Source organism: Bombina bombina, chromosome 5 (assembly GCF_027579735.1).
Source record: "Bombina bombina isolate aBomBom1 chromosome 5, aBomBom1.pri, whole genome shotgun sequence".
Taxonomy (NCBI): Eukaryota; Metazoa; Chordata; class Amphibia; order Anura; family Bombinatoridae; genus Bombina; species Bombina bombina.
Window position 1 is genome coordinate 814,899,845 of NC_069503.1, and position 19,841 is coordinate 814,919,685.

At 35.8% G+C, this 19,841-nt stretch overlaps 1 protein-coding gene across 6 annotated transcripts in view; it reads right to left on the bottom strand.

Annotated features, from left to right (window-relative positions):
• PTPRM (protein tyrosine phosphatase receptor type M) overlaps window positions 1-19,841 on the bottom strand; it is a 1,348,209-nt gene that overhangs the window by 21,012 nt on the left and 1,307,356 nt on the right. For all 6 annotated transcript variants that reach the window (XM_053714931.1, XM_053714930.1, XM_053714929.1 and 3 more), the window contains 3 exons: window positions 18,710-18,841; window positions 14,834-14,959; window positions 1,109-1,272 (listed from right to left, as the gene is read on the bottom strand). In XM_053714931.1, coding sequence (XP_053570906.1) covers window positions 1,109-1,272; window positions 14,834-14,959; window positions 18,710-18,841 — 422 coding nt within the window. The remainder of the gene's footprint in view (window positions 1-1,108; window positions 1,273-14,833; window positions 14,960-18,709; window positions 18,842-19,841) is intronic.

Sequence of the window (19,841 nt, forward strand, 5' to 3'; positions counted from 1 at the left end):
AATAACATATCAGCCAAGTCTTAATGTTTTTTTTTTTTAAATACATTAACATCCTTTTTGCTGCAATTATTTTTCAATAGTTAAATTCTACTTACCAAATATTGTTATATTTATATGATTTTCTAAGTTGTGAGTACTTTATAAACTACTTTTTCAGTTTTGAGTGGCAGTAAAAACAGTCTTTGGCATTCTCTTACTGTGGTGGAACGTTTATGAGCATGTTATGATGTGCTGTGGTAAAACATTTAAAAGGACACTGAACCCAAATTTTTTCTTTCATGATTCAGATAGAGCATGCAATTTTAAGCAATTGTCTAATTTACTTATATTATCAATTTTAATTCGTTCTCTTGCTATCTTTATTTGAAAAAGAAGGCATCTCAGCTAAGGAGCCAGCAAATGTTTGCTTCAGGACCATGGACAGCACTTGTTTATTGGTGCTGACCAATCAGCAAGGACAACCCAGGTTGTTCATCAAAAATGGGCCGGCATCTAAACTTACATTCTAGCTTTTCAAATAAACATACCAAGAGAATGAAGAAAATTTGATAATAGGAGTAAATTAGAAAGTTGCTTAAAAATGCATGCTCTATGTGAATCACGAAAGAAAATTTTTGAGTACAGTGTCCCTTTAATTACTATTTTGTTCAGATTAAACATATCATGCCAAATATATAGAAATTGTGATATTTAGGGCATATATTACAAGTTTTAAAACTTGAAGTCTTGATATTCAGGAGTGAGCTTAAAGGGATAGAAAACACAATTTTTGTCTTTCATGATTTAGAAAGAGCCTGAAATTATAAACAACTTTCCAAATTACTTTTATTATCTAATTTGTTTTGTTCTCTTGGTATAAATTGTTGGAAATCATACCTAGGTAGGCTCAGGAGCTGCTGATTGGTGGCTGCACATATATGCCTCATGTTATTGGCTCGCCCATGTGAATTGCTGTTTCTTCAACAAATTAGATAATAGAAGTAAATTGCAATGTTATTTAAAATTATATTCTGTATCTGAATCATGAAAGAACAATTATGGGTTTCATCTGCCTTTGGCATCAACACATTTTTACTGTTTTTATAAAATATATATATGTACTACTTACAAACAATGTACAACCGTCCGGCCCTCTCCTCCATTATATTCTTCCTGCCATTTGTCCACCTGCCGAATAAGTTTCAGGAAAGATCGTTTTGACACTGGAGTATCCCTGTACATCGGCCATCCCAAGAACTGGAACTGTTGCACCATACGATATCCATCCTGAGGCTGAAAGTAAAACAGAAATCAGACAAGCTGCACAACTATGGGACTGCACCTCTAAACAAAACAGCACAATATGTAATTAGGACTAATAAAGAGGTAGCACATCAACTGTAACAATAATTTCATCTGCTTATTTTATTACAAACTAGAAAGAAGATTTCACCACATTAACAGGATTAGCCATACAACATAAATACAAGGACCTAGTATATTGTGATATTGCTTTTAATTGGTACTCAAAATATTGCAGTACTGAATTACAGCATATATCACATGCCATTGCCATAGCTTTTGAATTGCCCTTTATGCAAGGCCCCTTAATAACACAGAGGTTTAAAAATGGGCAAAACAGGATTCTTATGTCCTGTCCTGATGTATATACTGACATAAAGTTAGACCCTCTAACTTATATAATGTGACACACAGCTTATTACTTATGTCCTGGATGTATTGGTAGAGGTATTTGCAGCAGAAATAGTAAGGTTCTTATGCCACTTTATAGATCATTAGTTAGGCCTCATCTTGAGTATTGTGTGCAGTTCTGGAGACCATATCTTCAGAAGGATATTAACAAACTTTAATCTGTGCAAAGGAGGGCTACCATAATGGTACATGGTCTAAAAAATAAAACTTACCAGGATAGGCTCAATGACCTAAATATGTATAGCTTAGAGGAGAGAAGGGAAAGAGGTGATATGATAGCAACTTTCAAGTACATTAAAGGGTTTAGTGAAACTGAGGCTGTGGGTATTTTACATAAAATGGAAAATTCAAGAACAAGGGGTCATGATCTCAAGCTAAAGGGTAGCAGATTCAGGAGTAATTTGAGGAAGCACTTTATAGAAAGAGTGATTGATTTATGGAATAAACTTCCTCAAGAGGTAGTAGCGACAAACACAGTGGGGGACTTTAAAAATGCATGGGACAAGCATAAGGCTATCCTACAAACTAGATGAGTTTATACTGTTAGATAATATCGGGAAGACTTGCTGGGCCTATGGCTCTTATCTGCCATCAATATCTATGTTTCTATGATCAAAAACTCGCTGGCATGAAGAAATAACGCAAAATATCTGTGGTCTTTTTTGAGCATTATTTTGTAATATAGGTGCCTGTTCTTCCATCTAGCACCCAGCATAACAAGATAAACAGCTCTCAAGATAACATTTGCCTTTATAAAATTTTAAGGGACCTTGTAATACTGATGAGACTTTTTAGATAATCTCAATCAGGACCATACTCTTGTATCATTTAACTAAAGGGACTTGGAACCCCAAATGTTTCTTTCATAATTAAGAAAATACAATTTAAAATACTTTCCAATTTAAAATCTATTATCAATTTTGCTTAATTTTCATGGTATGATTTAATGAAGTAGCAGCAAAGCATTACTGAGAATTAGTTAAATTCATCAGTAAGCCAATGACAAGAGGTATATGTGCAGCCACCAATCAACAGCTAGGTCCCAGCTCATGAGCCAAACTATGTACTCTTTTTAACAAAGGATACCATGAGAACAATGCAAATTAGATAATAGAAGTAAATTGAAAAGTTGTATAAAATTGCATGCTCTATCTGAATCATGAAAGAAAAATGTTGGGTTTCATGTTCCATTAATGCTTTGAGTGTCACATCAAGCAGGGAGTGATTCGTTATTATTGGGTTAACTATTAAACACCCACTTCTACCCATTTTCATCTCCCTCCTGTTTTACCATTTAGCCAAGTAAAGGGAGGAGTAGGAAGATACCAGGAAAAGGGGAGCTAAACCAAAAGAAGTTGATCGTAAGAGGAATAGTTCATCTTTATGGGCTTTCAGTGAGACTATAACAAATGCTCATCATGATCACACATGAAGTAGGAGTTGATCCATTACCACTGGGCAAAGGTGAAGCTGGACCAACCATTAGATTAACAAACTGGAGTGAAGGTGAAATGAAAATGGCCTATGCAGAGCTAATGTGAAAGAATAAAGTTTCAGCAGCACCAAGTATTTTTGCTTCTTTCTTTTTTGATATGGAATAAAAAAGAAAGAAGCAAAAATACCTTGTGCTGCTGAAACTTTATTCTTACACATTGTTGTTTGGAGTGTTTGCAGGCATTCACAGTGTGCACAGGACTTAAAGGGACATGATACCCAAATGTTGAAGCACATGAAAGTGATGCAGCATAGCTATAAAAAGCTGACTAGAACATATCAGCACATCTCTATGTAAAAAAAGGAGGATATTTTACCTTAAATTTCCTAAGTATTCACACCCCACTGTAAAGAGACTTTAAGCATCCAGTCAGGATGCTTGTCCCAGGACAAGATAGGGAGTGTGCATGTTATTTTCCTATTCAGTTTAAGTAAATTTTATAAAATCTCATCAGATCACCGCAAAGGCAAAGCATTACCTCAGCACTGCTGATGCTGATTGGCTATTTATTTTTCAACTTGCAGCTGGACCGCAGCTGAATTTAACTGTTTACACAGCGATTACTCTGGTGAGCCGAAGAATTTTTGAGGTAAAATATCTTCCTTTTTTACATAGAGATGCTCAGGTGATATTTTCTTGTCAGCTTTTTACAGTTATGCTGCATCACTTTCAAGTGATTTAGCATATGAGTATTATGTCCCTTTAAGTAAGTGAGTGTGCTGCACAGTGTTGTTTTATACAGAGCTAAAACACACTGTAATATGAAGAATACTATCACCTAACATGTTCCTTCAAGAATAACTAATATAGAAAGGTGTAACCATTCTGCCCTAAAAAAAAGGATGTATCAGTTAATGGCCTATGAGGAGAAGCTTTTGTCTGTTTGACAGAATCAGGGCCCAGAAATCAGGCCATGATAGCTAATTGAAAAAAGGCAGTGAAATAGCCCTTAGGATCGGAGATCCATATGTAGAGGAATGGATAAAGGAGCACTAAAAGTAGGTGATGAGAGCTGTGTGTTTTCAAGTCTAGAATGAAGCAAAGTCTATGATGAAATATGTTAATAAAATGATAGAGCTCAGCACCTGTAACACCCATCTGGGATAGTGCATGTTGGACAAGAGCCTGGGTTTAGGCTCAAAGTAAGGTGAAACTACAAAAGAGAAGATGCCCACAGCACTGTAAGTCATACAATATTTATTGCAACATACAAGACCAGTAAAGGTGTGACGTTTCGTTCTCAAACATCCTTAATCATGGATTGATGGTACACATGGTAGGCCTATAGTCAAATCGATCTAAATCTGGTTTGGAATATCAAAAGTACAGTAATATTCATATTCAGCTAAGCAGCTTGGGTCGATAGATCAAACATTGATATCTATATTGTTGGATGTTATAATGTTATAATGTCTAAGGCATAAACAGTGAATTCTATGGATTATTTCCAGAGCCTCATAGAATGCGACTGACCATTGTTTCTGCCTATACACGCCCCCTTTATTTATTATTATTAAAATGTTTTTCTCCTTTTTTTAAATCTGATAATATATTTGAAGTTTTCCATCACATTGTCAGTTTCGCATCTTTTCTTCAAGCTATACATGTTAAGGTCATGAAGTCTTTCCTTAACACCAGAGATGTACTAACAAAGCACAGCTCTAAAACTACTCATCAATAATAATTGTAGAATTTGTGTTGCTACAGAAGATTGCACGGATTTCTCGTTATAGATCGACCTTGACTGCCTACGAAAAAAATAGATACTGACTTTCAAGGTCACCAAATAAATTAATATAAAGGAAAGGCTTCAATCGACTAGAATTGCTACAATGTGTTTCTAGTATCACCCGTCTAAATGATCAGAACAGTTATTTAATATATTAAAGACATTTAAGTTGATTAGTGTATGGACCATTATACAATGCATATATTTGTTGGATTAACTGATTAAACAATGATTACAATGCAATTATGAATCTATATTATTACTGTTATATTTATTTAGACTTTATAAACTAGGCAATTTGAATATATATTTATCCCCCAGTTATAGGTTTGGATAATAAATCTGGTTTACACATTCATTATATAAGGGAATATAGTAGCATATGTTGTATATTGTATGTCTCCATTTCCTTTAGTGTGTGGTGGTTTTAATATATTAGTAGTTATTTATATTGGTACACTTCCAGAACACTGACTATTATATGCCCACTTCTTTGCATTTTTATTTGTGTAAATAATTAGGATATGATCATCATTGTTTAAATATGACAAGAGAGGCTATGTAAATTCTGAATTACTAGTGTTTATGTGTTTATCTTTAATTATATACTAATATAAGCTTCAGCAAAATCATTACATTTTATTGGTTATATCCATAAGAGATCAATATATCAGCGGTGCAAAGTAATTTAAGGCAAATAGTATGACGTGATAAAATAATTTTTTTATAAATTGTTTTCCTTCACAATATTTCATTTCTGTATTGGTTAAACATACTGTCCTATGATATGTCCATACACATAAAAAAGATACTGCAAAATGAAATCTCTTCAAAAGACTTTACTGACAGAACATTACTTGTACACTGAAAAAAAAAGATAAATAACAATAGAAAAGAGTTTATTGAATCAGCAAAAAGTAAATAAAATGAATATAAAACATAGAATGGTGTACAGCACATATCTTGAAATTGTGTTTGACTTGTTGAGTAAGTTTGAGATGTTCTAACTTTTCAAATGATTATCTTTAAAATTTTGACCGAGGCAATACTACATGTCCGTATTTTGGAAATTCCACAGTGTGCACCTTAATATTAGTATTAATATTGTTTTGTTTTTTTAAAGGGACAGTAAACAACTTGTAATTACAAGACATTTATGTTGTCTTGATAAAGGATAACATCAGACAAGTCTAAACATGTTAAAAACAAATTAATATCTTGTTTGGTGTAATTGTTTTTTAATAACCAAAGTCCATCCACAATTTGCCTCATTTGGAGAAGTCAATCTGGGCTTGAATCTACATATTACAAGACTAGACAAAGTAATTAAAGGGATAGGAAAGTCAAAATCAAACTTACATAATTCAGATAGAGCATGTAATTTTAATACACTTTCTTTCCTAAGATATGGAGAGTCCACAACGTCATTCAATTACTAGTGGGAATATCACTCCTGGCTAGCAGGAGAAGGCAAAGAGCACCATAGCAAAGCTGTTAAGTGTCACTCCCCTACCCATAATCCCCAGTCATTCTCTTTTGGTTTGGTGTCTGAAGAAATTAATTCCTTTTTAGGGTACTTTTCCCTGCAAGCAAGGATTTGGGTTTAGCTGAGTCCATGTCAATCTCTTCAGTAGAGTAGTGGTGGCTTTTAATCAGTTAGGAAGTTGTGAGGTAGTCCTTGCTTTATTTCCTAACACATTGCTGCCCATGGTACAGAAAGCCAGAGTTGGTTACTCTGTTCTTTCTTTTTCTACAGGTCTCTGTAAGGAGTATGTGTCCTTTCATGTCTTGTGAGCTGTCTTCCTGCTGGACAGCTAGACTGCAGGTAAGTGCTTTTGACTTCTAGGTCTTGGAGATTTTTCATATGCAGTAGATGGGGATATTTTTTAAATCCTTTATACAGGATTTTCTTTGACAGTGGGAATGCACATTATGCATGTTGAGACTAGAGGTTAATCTTCCCTTTATTGGGACGTTTTTCCTCTTTGGGCTAATTTTGTTGAAATACTTTATTAGTATGTGTGTGGCTTATGTTTTATACAGGGATCTATGTATAAACTTAAAATTTGGCAGTTGGTTTTCTTTGCTTGCTTAGCTAGAACAGGCTAACTGACAGACTGCTTGAGCATTTTTAAATTTAGCTCCGGTGTTGTAGGCAGAGGGAAATGCGCACCTTTTACTTGCTGCGTAATTTCCTCTCTCTGCCGGTCATGTGACTTCTCTCTGCTGTTGGATATTCACGAAGTGGAGCGGCTTTATTGAATTTCAGTCTCTTCAGTGTCGATCTACTATATGATCGTTTTAGAGACTTCTGGCAGCCAAATTGTGTATAAGTGTTACGGTAAGGCACCTCAGCCTGTCTGAGGTGTAGGGGGCCTGATTGGTTTATTATTTTAAATAATTTTTGCATAATGTTAAGCGGCTGTGGTATTACAAATTCCTAAAGTGACCGTGTATTTTAAAAATTTCTACAATTAGGGGAATTTTTAATTTATTATTATGGACATGGACCAAGACTCTGTGTCTTTTGACAAATGCTTGTTATGACTTGAGGCACAAATTGTTTTGCCTATGCAATTCTGTGCTGCTTGCTTAGCAAGAACACAAGTTAAAGATAAATTGTTGTGCTCTGAGCCCAATATCTCTCAGGATGATGCTGTTCAGGCAATGCCACAGCTATTCTCCTCAAATGTCCCAAGCCTCTATGGTGTCACATAGTGTGTCCTGCAGTTCCTCTCAGCCTCCTGGAGGAGTTTATTTGCCTGCAGATTTTGCTGCACAGGTATCTTCTGCGGTATCTGCAGCTTTATCTGCTTTTTTTGTGCTGAGTAAATGCAAGAGGAAAATTAGACATTCAGATAGTAAGGTTTCTGTTCCATCTACTGCTATGCAGGTTGCTCTCCCTCATAAGTCTGATGAGGAGTATACACCATAGCCTCTGAGGGTGAAATCTCAGATTCGGACAGTATTATTCCTGATATTGAAGAAGTAAACTTCAGATTTAAGCTTGAACACCTTTGAATACTGTTAAAGGAGGTATTGGCTACTTTGGATGACTCCGATACTTCTGTCATTTTCAACCCTAAGAAGTCTTATAAACTTAATAAATACTATGATGCTCCTCCCTCTGTGAAAGTTTTTCCTGTCCCAGACCGTGTGACGGAGATTATTTCACAGGAAAGCCAGGGATTCCTTTCTCCCATCTCCTGTATTTAAAAAGATGTTTCCTGTTGCTGACTCCATTAAAAAGATTCTTGGCGCACGGTGCCTAAAGTAGAAGGGGCTACTATCCCTATAGAGGATAGCTGCCCCTTTTAAGGATCCCATTGACAAAAATATGGAAGCTTATTTGAAGAAGATGTATGTTCATCAAGGTCTTCAATGGCAACCTGCAGTTTGTATTGCAACAGTAGCAAGTGCAGCATCTTATTGGTGCGACGCCTTGTCTGAATCAATTTTAGTAGAAACTCAATTGGAGGAGATACAAGATAGGATTAAGGCTCTCAAACTAGCCAATGCATTTATTTCTGATGCTAACATGCAAGTTATTAGATAGGGAGCCAAGATGTCTGGCTTTACTGTTCTAGACCACAGGGCATTGTGGCTATAATTTTGGTCAACTGATGTTACCTCTAAGTCCAAGCTTCTGGCGCTTCCTTACAAGGGTAAGACTTTGTTCAGACCTGGTCTGGCAGGCAATAATTTCTGATATTACGGGTGGAAAAGGGTCTTTTATATTGCAAGACAAGAAGAACAGACTCAAAGGACGTCAAAGTAATTTGCATTCCTTTTGTAACTTTAAAGTCTTCCAAGCAGGAGCAGTCCAAGTCTTCTTGGAAGCCCAATCAGTCTTGGAATAAGGGGAAGCAATAAAAAAAAACTCTCAGCTTAGTCTAAGTCAGCATGAAGGGTTGACCCCCGGTCCGGAATCGGATCAAGTGGGGGGCAGACTATCCCTGTTTTGTCAAGCATGGAGACAAGATGTCCCAGATCCTTGGGCTGTGGACATAGTATCTCAGGGTTACAAAAGAGAATTCAAAACTTTCCCTCCCAGGGACAGATTCCACCTCTCAAGATTATCTGCAGACCAGGTAAAAAGAGAGGCATTCTTGAACTGCGTTCAGGACCTTTCTTCACTGAGAGTGGTTGTTCCAGTTCCAGTAAGGGAACAGGGTCTAGGATTCTATTCAGATCTGTTTGTGGTTCCCAAAAAATAGGGAACTTTTCGACCCATTTTAGACCTAAAGTGCTTCAACAAGTTTCTCAGAGTACCGTCCTTCAAAATGGAAACCATTTGTTCCATTCTTCCTTTGGTCTAAGAGGGTCAGTTCATGATGTCCATAGCCATGAAGATAACATATCTTCATGTTCCCATCCACAGGGATCATCATAAATTCATGAGATCTGCCTTTCTAGACAAACACTTTCAGTTTGTGGCTCTTCCGTTTGGACTTACCACAGCTTTCAGAATATTCTCAAAGGTTCTGGGGGCTCTCTTGGCAGTGATCAGGTCTCAGGGAATCGCAGTGGCGCCATACCTGGACTACATATTGGTTCAGGCGCATTTTTTAAATAAGCAAACTCATACAGAGATCTTGTTGTCTTTTCTACGTTCCCATGGTTGGAAAGTGAATCTGCAAAAAAGAGATGGGTGGTGTGAGTGCTAGTCAAGTGGTTAATGCTTGAATCCCTTATGTGGTCTGGTAAATCTCAAATTACAGACTATTAAACAGAGAAGTAAGAAAGTGTGTGGGATAAGCGCTCTGGCAGGTAGAGCTAACCAAAGGATTATATATATAAAATAAAATGAAATAACAAGAGGACCCAATGTTACTAAGCAATAAAAAAGTTTCTTTATAATAAATTTATATAGCGGTTTTGGGCAAATATCATGTTAACACATACAGAATTACAGAAGATGCCGGCATCTAAAAAAATATATAAAACATCATGAATGTATTAAAAAGCAAGGGAGTCGGCCTATATATTTAAATTAAAACACAAGTATAAAAATTCACTGTTTAGGTTCTACAAGAAAATATATAGTAAACAGTAGAAATGTATCTATGAATAAACTTGATTAGGGCAGATAACTTCTTATCGCAGTAATCTTAGCTAACTATATATTACCAATACTTCGATTGAACAGTTAGGTTTTGGAGCACAGTGTGTGGTGAGGGCGTCTGATCTGTTAGCCGTTAGGAGTAACTGTGAATGATGAGTCATGAGGTTTGACGTCACGTCACCTGACTAGTAATTTTCCTCCAATCACTATAGTGGGCCTAAACACAGTGATTTTGAAAAAATCCAGTTGGAAAAATACAATTGTATCAAAGTATAATTGATATGTAACAGTTAGTAGCGATACTTGCAAATGTCCGATGTCCAACAGTCCTTTCCAAGTTATGTAACAAATTTGTTGTATTAGCGATTCTGGATTGTGTGAAGTGTTAATCCTTTCTTTTTTTGTATCTGTTTTGCGAAGTTGGTCTGTTATTTGGTAAAGCTCCTAAGCACCTTGTTGTTATCCGTGCTGTTGTATTGAATAGGGCTATGATGGGAGCAAGATGAAAGAGGGGGGCACACAGGAATTAATCATACATCCATCTCAGTGTTTAATTAAAGAGATAGAAATGAACCTGTTTGCAGTGCCGGTGGAACAGTTCAGCAAGTGGATGGCTTTAAATCAAATTAGAATTGTTACACACAGGGATTATTCATATGTCTTCTCTCTATATATATCATAGAGATAGAGATGAACCTGTGAGTTGTAACACTATTGATAATAAATATCAGAGAGCAGAAGTAAGCAAATCTATGCATTTCAGCAGTGTTAGCTGCCTTTATCAAGAACGGAATGGAAAGTGAATCTGGAAAAGAGTTTCCTTGTTCTAGCTACAAGGGTGGTTTTCTTAGGGACCATAATAGATTCCCTATCTATGAAAATGTTTCTGTCGGAGGTCAACAAATCCAAAATTTTCTCCTCTTGCCTCTCTCTTCTGGCTACTTTTCGGCCATCAGTGGCTCAATGTATGGAGGTAATTGGTCTGATGGTCACTTCCATGGACATCATTCCCTTTGCTCGATTCCATTTGAGAGCTTTGCAATTATGCATGCTCAGACAATGGAACGGAGACCATTCAGATCTGTCTCAGAGGATAGATCTAGACCAGTTGACAAGAGACTCTCTCCCGTGGTGGCTTTCTCAGGACCATCTGTCACAGGGCACATGCTTCCCGAGACCTTTCTAGGTGATTGTGACCATGGACACCAGCCTGCTAGGCTGGGGAGTAGTCCGGGACTCATTTAAGGTGCAGGGATTATGGACTTGGGAGGAGTCTGCTCTCCCCATAAACATCTTGAAGTTGAGAGCGATTTACAATGCACTGATGGCTTGGCCTCAATTGTCTTTAGCCCGGTTTATCAGGTTTCAGTCAGACAACATCACTTCAGTGGCTTACATTAACCACCATGGAGGAACTCAGAGTTCCTCAGCCATGAAGGAGGTGGCATGGATTATTCAGTGGGCAGAAGCTCACAATTGTTGTCTATCTGCCATCCATATTCCTGGAGTGGACAACTGGCAAGCGGATTTCCTGAGCAGACAGACATTTCATCATGGGGAGTGGGCTCTCCATCTGGAGGTGTTCTCCAGGTTAACCCTCAAATGGGGGGTGCAGACCTAGTGAAGATGTAATCTCGGCCACCTTGGAGGTTGCCTCTGAGGAAGGACCTTCTAACTAAGAATCCATTCCTCCATCCAAATCTCATTTCTCTGAAGCTGACTGCTTGGATATTGAACACTTAGTTCTGTCTAAGCATGGATTTTCTGAGTTGTTCATTGAGACCATGATCAAGGCTCGCAAGCCTGTTACTCAAAAAATCTGCCATAAGGTATGGCGTAAATACCTTTATTGGTGTGAATTTAAGGGCTACTCTTGGAGTAGGGTCAGGATTCCTAGAATTATTTCTTTTTTCCAGGAAGGTCTGGAGAATGGGTTGTCTTTCAGTTCTCTGAAAGCTCAGATTTCTGCATTATCTATTTTGTTACACAAGCGTCTGGCGGATGTGCCAGATGTTCAATCTTTTTGTCAGGCCCTGGTCAGAATCAGGCCTGTGTTTAAGCCTGTTGCTCCTCCTTGGAGCCTTAATTTTGTTCTTAAAATTTTGCAGCAGGCTCCGTTTGAGCCAAAGCATTCCATAGATATTAAGTTGCTATCTTGGAAGGTTTTGTTTCTTATTGCTATTTCTTATGCTCAGAGAGTTTCAGAGCTCTCGGCTTAGCAGTGTGATTCACCTTACCTTACCTTTCATGCGGATAAGACAGTTCTTCATACTAAATTAGGGTTTCTTCCTAAAGTGGTTCCGGATAGAAATATTAATCATGAAATTGTTGTTTCTTCTCTCTGTCCCAATCCTTCTTCTCATAAAGAACTTGGATGTTGTGCGTGCTCTAAAATTCTACCTACAGGCGACTAAGGATTTTCGCCAGTCTTCTGCCCTGTTTGTTTGTTTCTCAGGAAAGTATAAGGGTCAGAAGACTGCTTCTACTTCTCTTTCAGTCTGGTTGAGAAGTATGATTTATTTTGCTTATGAGACTGCTGGACAGCAGCCTCCAGAGAGAGGCAGCTTATTCCACTAGGGCTTTCTTCTCTTCTTGGGCTTTCAAAAATTAAGCTTCTGTGGAACAGATTTGCAAGGCTGCAACTTTGTCCTCTCTGCATACTTTTTCCAAATTTTCCAAATTTGATACTTTTGCCTTGGCTGAGTACTCTTTTGGGAGAAAGGTTCTTCAAGCGGTGGTGCCTTCTGTTTAGGTCTGCCTGTCTTGTTCTCCCTCCCCGTTCATTCTGTGTCCTTTAGCTTGGGTATTGGTTCCCACTAGTAATTGAATTACGTTGTGGACTCTCCATATCTTAGGAAAGAAAACAAAATGTATGCTTACCTGATAAATTTCTTTCTTTCCGGAAATGGAGAGTCAAAGACCCCACCCTTTATTAAGACAATTATTTTTTACTAAACCTCAGGCACCTCTACACCTCTGTGTTTTTTCATTTCCCATTCGGTCGAATGACTGGGGATTATGGGTAGGGGAGTGACATTTAACAGTTTTGCTGTGGTGCTCTTTGCCTCCTCCTACTGGCCAGGAGTGATATTCCCACTAGTAATTGAATGACATTGTGGACTCTCCATATCCGGAAAGAAAGAAATTTATCAGGTGCGCATAAATTTTGTTTTTAAATTCACTTCTATTTTCAGTTGTTTCTTTCTCTTGGTATCCCTTGTTGAAAATGAATACTCACATATTCTACACTAGTGGGAGCAAGCTGTTGATTGGTGCCTGCACGCATTTGCCTCTTGCGATTGGCTAAATAGATGTGTTCAGCTAGCTGCCAATGTTCCTTCAGCAAAGGATATCAGGAGAATGAAGCAAATTTGATAATAGAAGTAAATTGGAAAGTTTTTTTAAAATTGTATGTTCTATCTGAATCGCGTGGGATTTCCTGTCTCTCTATGTTAATATAAAGAGCAATTGTTTGCAGTTCTTATCTGTTAAATCCAATTAGGGAGAAATATGTAGCAGGGTTAACCTTTAGAAGATTACAGTTTGCTTATTCAATGCTGAGAACTAGAAAATAATAATTAGTCAGATAATTACAATAATTACATAAAAAGGGGCCAAAATAAATATTGAAAGTATAACGCAGTGTTGTTTTACTATGCAGAGCTAAATCTTTTGTAATAAAATTTTAAATGTGTTCACTGTTCCTTAAGCTTTGGAATAGTTCAAAAAGATTAAAGGGTCATTGAATGCATATTGAATTCCCTGTAAACAGTGGTGGTTCCAGAAACCTTATTATAGGGGGGTAAACATTCCTGGGTTTAGTTGTGGGCTTTCCACAAGTGGATGCATAGTCACAGGTTTCCCATAGGCAGGGTCAAGGCGGTGCAGGGGTGTGGTTGGCAGTTGTGGGATGTGTCCTGAATAAAAGACACATAGTCATTTTTACCTTCTTACCCCCTTCCTACCCCCCCCCCCACCTCAGCCCAATGGGGGTCCTTTGTAGTCCTTGTTCCACACTTGAACCACCACTGCCTGTTACATTTTTTAATTAAAGGGACATAATACTCATATGCTAAATCACTTGAAACTGATGTAGTATAACTGTAAAAAGCTGAAAATATCACCTGAGCATTTCTATGTAAAAAGGAAGATATTTTACCTCACAATTTCCTCAGCTCAGCAGAGTAAGTTCTGTATAAAAAGTTATAATTCAGCTGCTGCCCAGCTGCAGGTAAAAAAAAAAAAAAAAAAAGAAAGAAATGAACAGCAGCCAATCAGCATCAAAAGTGCTGAGGTCACAAACTCTTTTACTGTGATCTCATGAAATTTGACTTAACTCTCATGAGATTTCATAGTAAACTTCCTTAAACGGAATAGGGAAATAAGATAAGTGTTCACAAAGCTCACTCCCTTAGCTGTCCTGGGACAGACATACTGCTGCTCAGAAGTTCTTTACAATGGGATGTGGTTACTGAGGAACTTTTGAGGTAAAATATCTTTCTTTTTTACATAGAGATGTTCAGGTGATATTTTCTAGTCAGCTTTTTACAGCTATGCTGCATCACTTTCAAGTGTTTCAACATTTAGGCATCATGGCTCTTTAAGGAAAATATAACAGCATTCATTATTTAATTTACTTGTTTTTGCTGTAAAACACCTCAGAATATTGTTTTAGTTTCACTTGCTCCAGGGAGTCTGGGGTGCTTTCCTCATATTAAAGTATGAGAAAAACTACCTGAGTCTTCTACGTTCTACACAGTGATTGGTTAGATCAAATCACAAGCTCACATGTGTCTCTTACTGGCCACAAGAAAGGTTTTGTTATTTTATATATAAAGAGAGAGAGTTTTACCCTTGCAGCATTGTAGATTCTAAATATTCGGCTTATAATGTCCTCTTCTAAGTCAGCAGATACAAATTCCACTTGAATAGGGCCGTGTCTGTGCACCCCGTTTTCTGGCCAGTACTGAGGACATAACTGATAAAATGGAAAAAAAAAGTTTTACTCACATACCATGCTCATGTATAAATGCTGCCCTTTCATATAAACAATGAACAATGTTTAAGGATATTGCCCCTTTAACATTTTTTATTCAGAAAGTAATTTTAATATGTTACTGCTACTCATTCACATACACATTTTTGTACATGAATCTCCATGTAATAAAACACTATTTACAGAAAAGTATACATTTAAAGGGACATGAAACCAAAAACTTTTATTTCATGATTTAAATAAACATGCAACTTAAACAACTTTCTAATTTACTTGTATTATAACATTTTCTTCACTCTCTTGGTATCTTTTGTTGAGAAAAGCTAAGAAGCGTGCATGTGTCTAGAGCACTATATGACATTAGCTTTGCAAGAATGTTATCCATTTGCAAAAACACTACATGGCAGCCTTATTTCCTGCCATGTATAGCTCCAGATACCTACCTAGGTATCTTTTCACAAAGCATACCATGGGAATGAAGCAAATTTGATAATAGAAGTAAATTGGGACCCTTTTTAAACTTGTATGCTCTGTCTGAATAATTTGTTTTTTTGTTTTTTTCATATCCCTTTAAGCTGCTCGGAGAACATCATTCAAAACAAATATTAAACACTAATAATACTCTACTGAATGAAAGGTGTTTTGTTAGTGTATTAGTTAAAGAACATTGCAGCTGAAAATTGTTGAATATTTGTAACTTAGATAACCTTAACACAGATCAATAGAAATAGTGATTAAATACTGTATCACTCTTTTAAAGTACACATTAGTGTTAACATTTCAACTTCTGGACAATGGGAAAATAAATTGTATTAGAAATAAAAATACTTTTAATTGTAGACCTTACTGCAGAAAAATATTATCTGTTAGATGAACACAGATTAAAATAATCTTATTCCCAGCTGTAGGATATTTACCTAACATTCCATTTTGTGCAAGCTTAGTTTACATTTCCAAGTCAAAACAAAATAGTATACACAGATTAAATTACTCCGAACAAATTGCTCAATTACACAGCTACATCAGGGTGAATTTGCATTTCTTCTGCTCTGAATATTACACGGGCAAACATTTAGGACACACAACTATATCACTTTTTTACCTTATTGAGATTAATTCCAATATTTAAATTTCTAAATCTTTATGAAATTCTATAAGAGATTTATTTGCAGTAGTGTGTATTGCAAAATATGCAAAACATACACTTTGTAATATTATTCAATCAGCATGGAACTGTAATTCCATGCTATAAAGTGGCACAGTGTGTTAAATGCTTGCTTTAGCACTTACTGGTCTCCTGAGTACTCACATAACACAGAATAAACAACTCTAACAGTTAGGTTGCTTGTCTTTTCCACTGTAATCGTTGCAGAAGAAAAAAGAAATCACTTGGATCATCAACAAGACCTTTTGCCAGACGCGATAAAAAGTTTAGTAGCACATTACATCGCCCCGGATTATTTACCGGTGCGCTCACATAGTATTGTCTATTTTTACATTTAAAGGGGTTGGTTGACCCACTATACACAAAGAATAAATCTCAAAGGAGATAACAGACAGTAGAGGTGAGAGCTAAAGATTCAGTTCCATTTAGATCACACAGGATATTTATTTTAAGCATTTCCTGACCATGTACTGTTTAGAAGTAGGAATATTTTTTTATGGTGAAGATAAAGAAACCAATGTTATGAACAATGAAGGTTTAATAATAGGAACATATTTGTATACCTTAATGCATACTGCTTGTAAAACTAACACCGTATAAAGGACATAATAGTGCAAAAGTATAATGCTCTAATGTCTAAAAGAAGAGCATTTGATTCTTACTATGGTTTAACTCCAGCAATGATGTTAAATACATAGTTAAAGTCATATACACAGACTGAATGCACTTTTGCTCCAGAGCAGAAGATGGCTAAGGATTGGTGGATACACACATGCTCCTCTCATCATTGGCTCACTTGCTATGTTCAGCTATCTCTGGAGATAGGGTTGCAAGCTGTCTAGTATTTAACAGGGCAGTTCAGTATATTAGTAGGCTGTCTAGACAAATGTTTACAAAAATGCTTGACACATAAATGTCCTTTTTAAAAAAGTTTTAAAGTAGAAGCTTAATTTTAAAGGCAGCCTACTCCTTTATGTAATACAAATATGGCCCAAAAAGATAAAACATTACACATGTAGTACTGTATGTATTACTGACAGCAAAGAATGGTGTGTGTGTGTTCAAATACTATTTGACTGTTTTGTATACCCACTTAGAACCATGATAGTTTAAAACCACTGCTCTGTGTGTGCTACTGGCATTCAAAATGGGATAACTCACTGCTGTGTGTTCCTGGTAGCCAAGTGGTAAAATCATTGATTTATTGGCAGCCAAGAGGATACAATCCTCCAGTTATGAAAAATATATATGGTGGGTTCAAGTATATGGCTTAAGGTAGATAGATAAAAAGTAGTTCATATGGCTATATGATGATTTTTAGATCATCAGGGGATGCTGTTTTAATACCAGCTTAAAATAAGTATAGAAACATTTTTATTTTACTACAAGATCAAAATATCTTCAAAGTTATAGCACATTGGAGTTCATTGATTGGACGCTATGCAAATTGTGTAAATCTGGAGTTTATATTGATCACAAGCTATGCATGTTGTGGCAATCTGGAGTTTGTATTGATATTATATTTCTATTTTAGTTTTGTTACTGGGTACTGGTTGGGCCATATCAGCACCTGACAGCACCTAATTAAAAATAAGCATTATTCATATATAATGCCCCTAAAATAAGATTAATTTCCGCTAGACTGGGTCCAAGGAATTTTTTATAATGCTAATAAAAAAACTCTTACTTTAAAATAGTAAATTTAGAAATTAAAGTAATAGTTCATTCATTAACACCTATCACTTGTGTCTTTGATAGGTTAATGGGTCAAGGGTTTGCTTTTCTGAGGAATGCCATTATAAAATGGAAAACTTCAATAACAATTTCTAAACAATTTCTTGATGATTAACTGAACGTCACATGTTGAGTTCCTTTTTAAGGCAGCCTGTGTTTATATTTGTTTTTATTATAATAGTAATGTAACAGAGCTGAGACTGATATTTATATGTGTCATTTATACTGTATTTTAAATATGATGGGCATTAGATATTAAAAATTTACATTCATGACAATGTTTAATTTCTCACTCAAGCATGAAAAAGCGGTGAAATTCCTAGTTTCATCTGTCTTTTTTTTGAAGTTCTAAACTTCCCACAGTGCTCTCCAGGACAATTTTGAACATTCTATTGTTGAACAAAAAGCTTATTTGTAAGTTTAATTTTCTAGTTGCACTTGCATGGTTAAAAATGGGGAATGGATGGTTTACATTTTTTTCATATCATTAAGACAGAAGTGAAACCAGGAATTTTTCAGCTTTATTTGTGTTTGAGTGGGAACTTAAATGCATGATTGTATACTTTTATATATAGTGAATCATATTGTTGTAAAGGCATAAAGTTTGGGTACAGTAAAGGTTTGATGAAGGGTGTGAGTGAATATATTAGAATAGCTAATTAGCATTTTGACAATCACTACCCCCCATAAAAAAGTTTGATTTGATCAAATACAATTAGCAATAATAAAACCATTTGTACGAGCAGAATTTAAAATATAAAAGGAAAATATTATGTCCTAATCATGTGGCTCCAACTTTCAATGAATTACAAAACAATATCAAACATACTCACCTGTGCAGGATCTACATCATTTAGCATCACTATTGATGTGCAGTGATAGTCAAGGACCAGTCTCCAGAAGTCTTTAACTGTGTTTGGTAAGGGATGTTGTGTAACTATAAAAGCTGAAGGCTGCACGTAGCTCTAAAGAAAGGGAAATAAATAGACGTAAGGAAAATACTAAAAACCTACAAGTATATTCAGTAGCTGAATGTCAGACCCTAATTATTGTTAGTATAAGCAAAAGACTCAAGGCCCTTTGCAAGGATATTTAATAAATGCCATGCTTCTGCCTGTAGTGTAACACTTCTCGCTCCTAGATATTTCTGTAAAGAACACATATTTGGAATTGTATACAATTCACATATTATAAGAACACAATGTGATCCTTTATAAAGAAATAACCCAGGAAGGACTTTCTCATATAATCAATTTATTATACATAATAAAAGCTAGAACTTATTCATAAACTCATTACATAGTGCTCAAAAATGAATTAAGCCTAAAGGGATGTTGAAATAATGTTTAATGCCTCACTCAATTCCCTAGAAGGACTGTGTAATTGTGCATTTTTAGAATATGCATATTTAATTTATGCATAATGTAAATTAAACTTATCCTACAGCCCCAACTCATGATTTTTTTTTTATAAAAAGGTTGTTGGCACTACAGCCAATATAAATATGCCCAAGATGCTTTTTTTCTCTCTCTAAATTTTAAATTTATTTGAGAAGTAAAAGTTACAGCATATAATACATAGGTAATGTAGCATTACAACTGGCCAGACTATATCACAAAATACTTGCTTGTATTTTATTACTTTGTAACATTGTTTTAATATATTATGGGCTAGATTACAACACATCGAATTTAACGTGCGTTGGGTTACCGTGACTGAAGACGTAGAATAAAGGGATACAGATAAAAGAAATGTGCACCAAACACAACATAAATACATTAAAATAAATATTAATAAAAATACTTAATAAGGGTTAAAATTGAAATGGCATATCACAAGGTGTTTGAATGGAAAGGGCTATTTTATATATATATATATATATATATATATATATATATATATATATACACACGTGTATTTATATATATATATATATATATATTCATATATACACATGTATACACA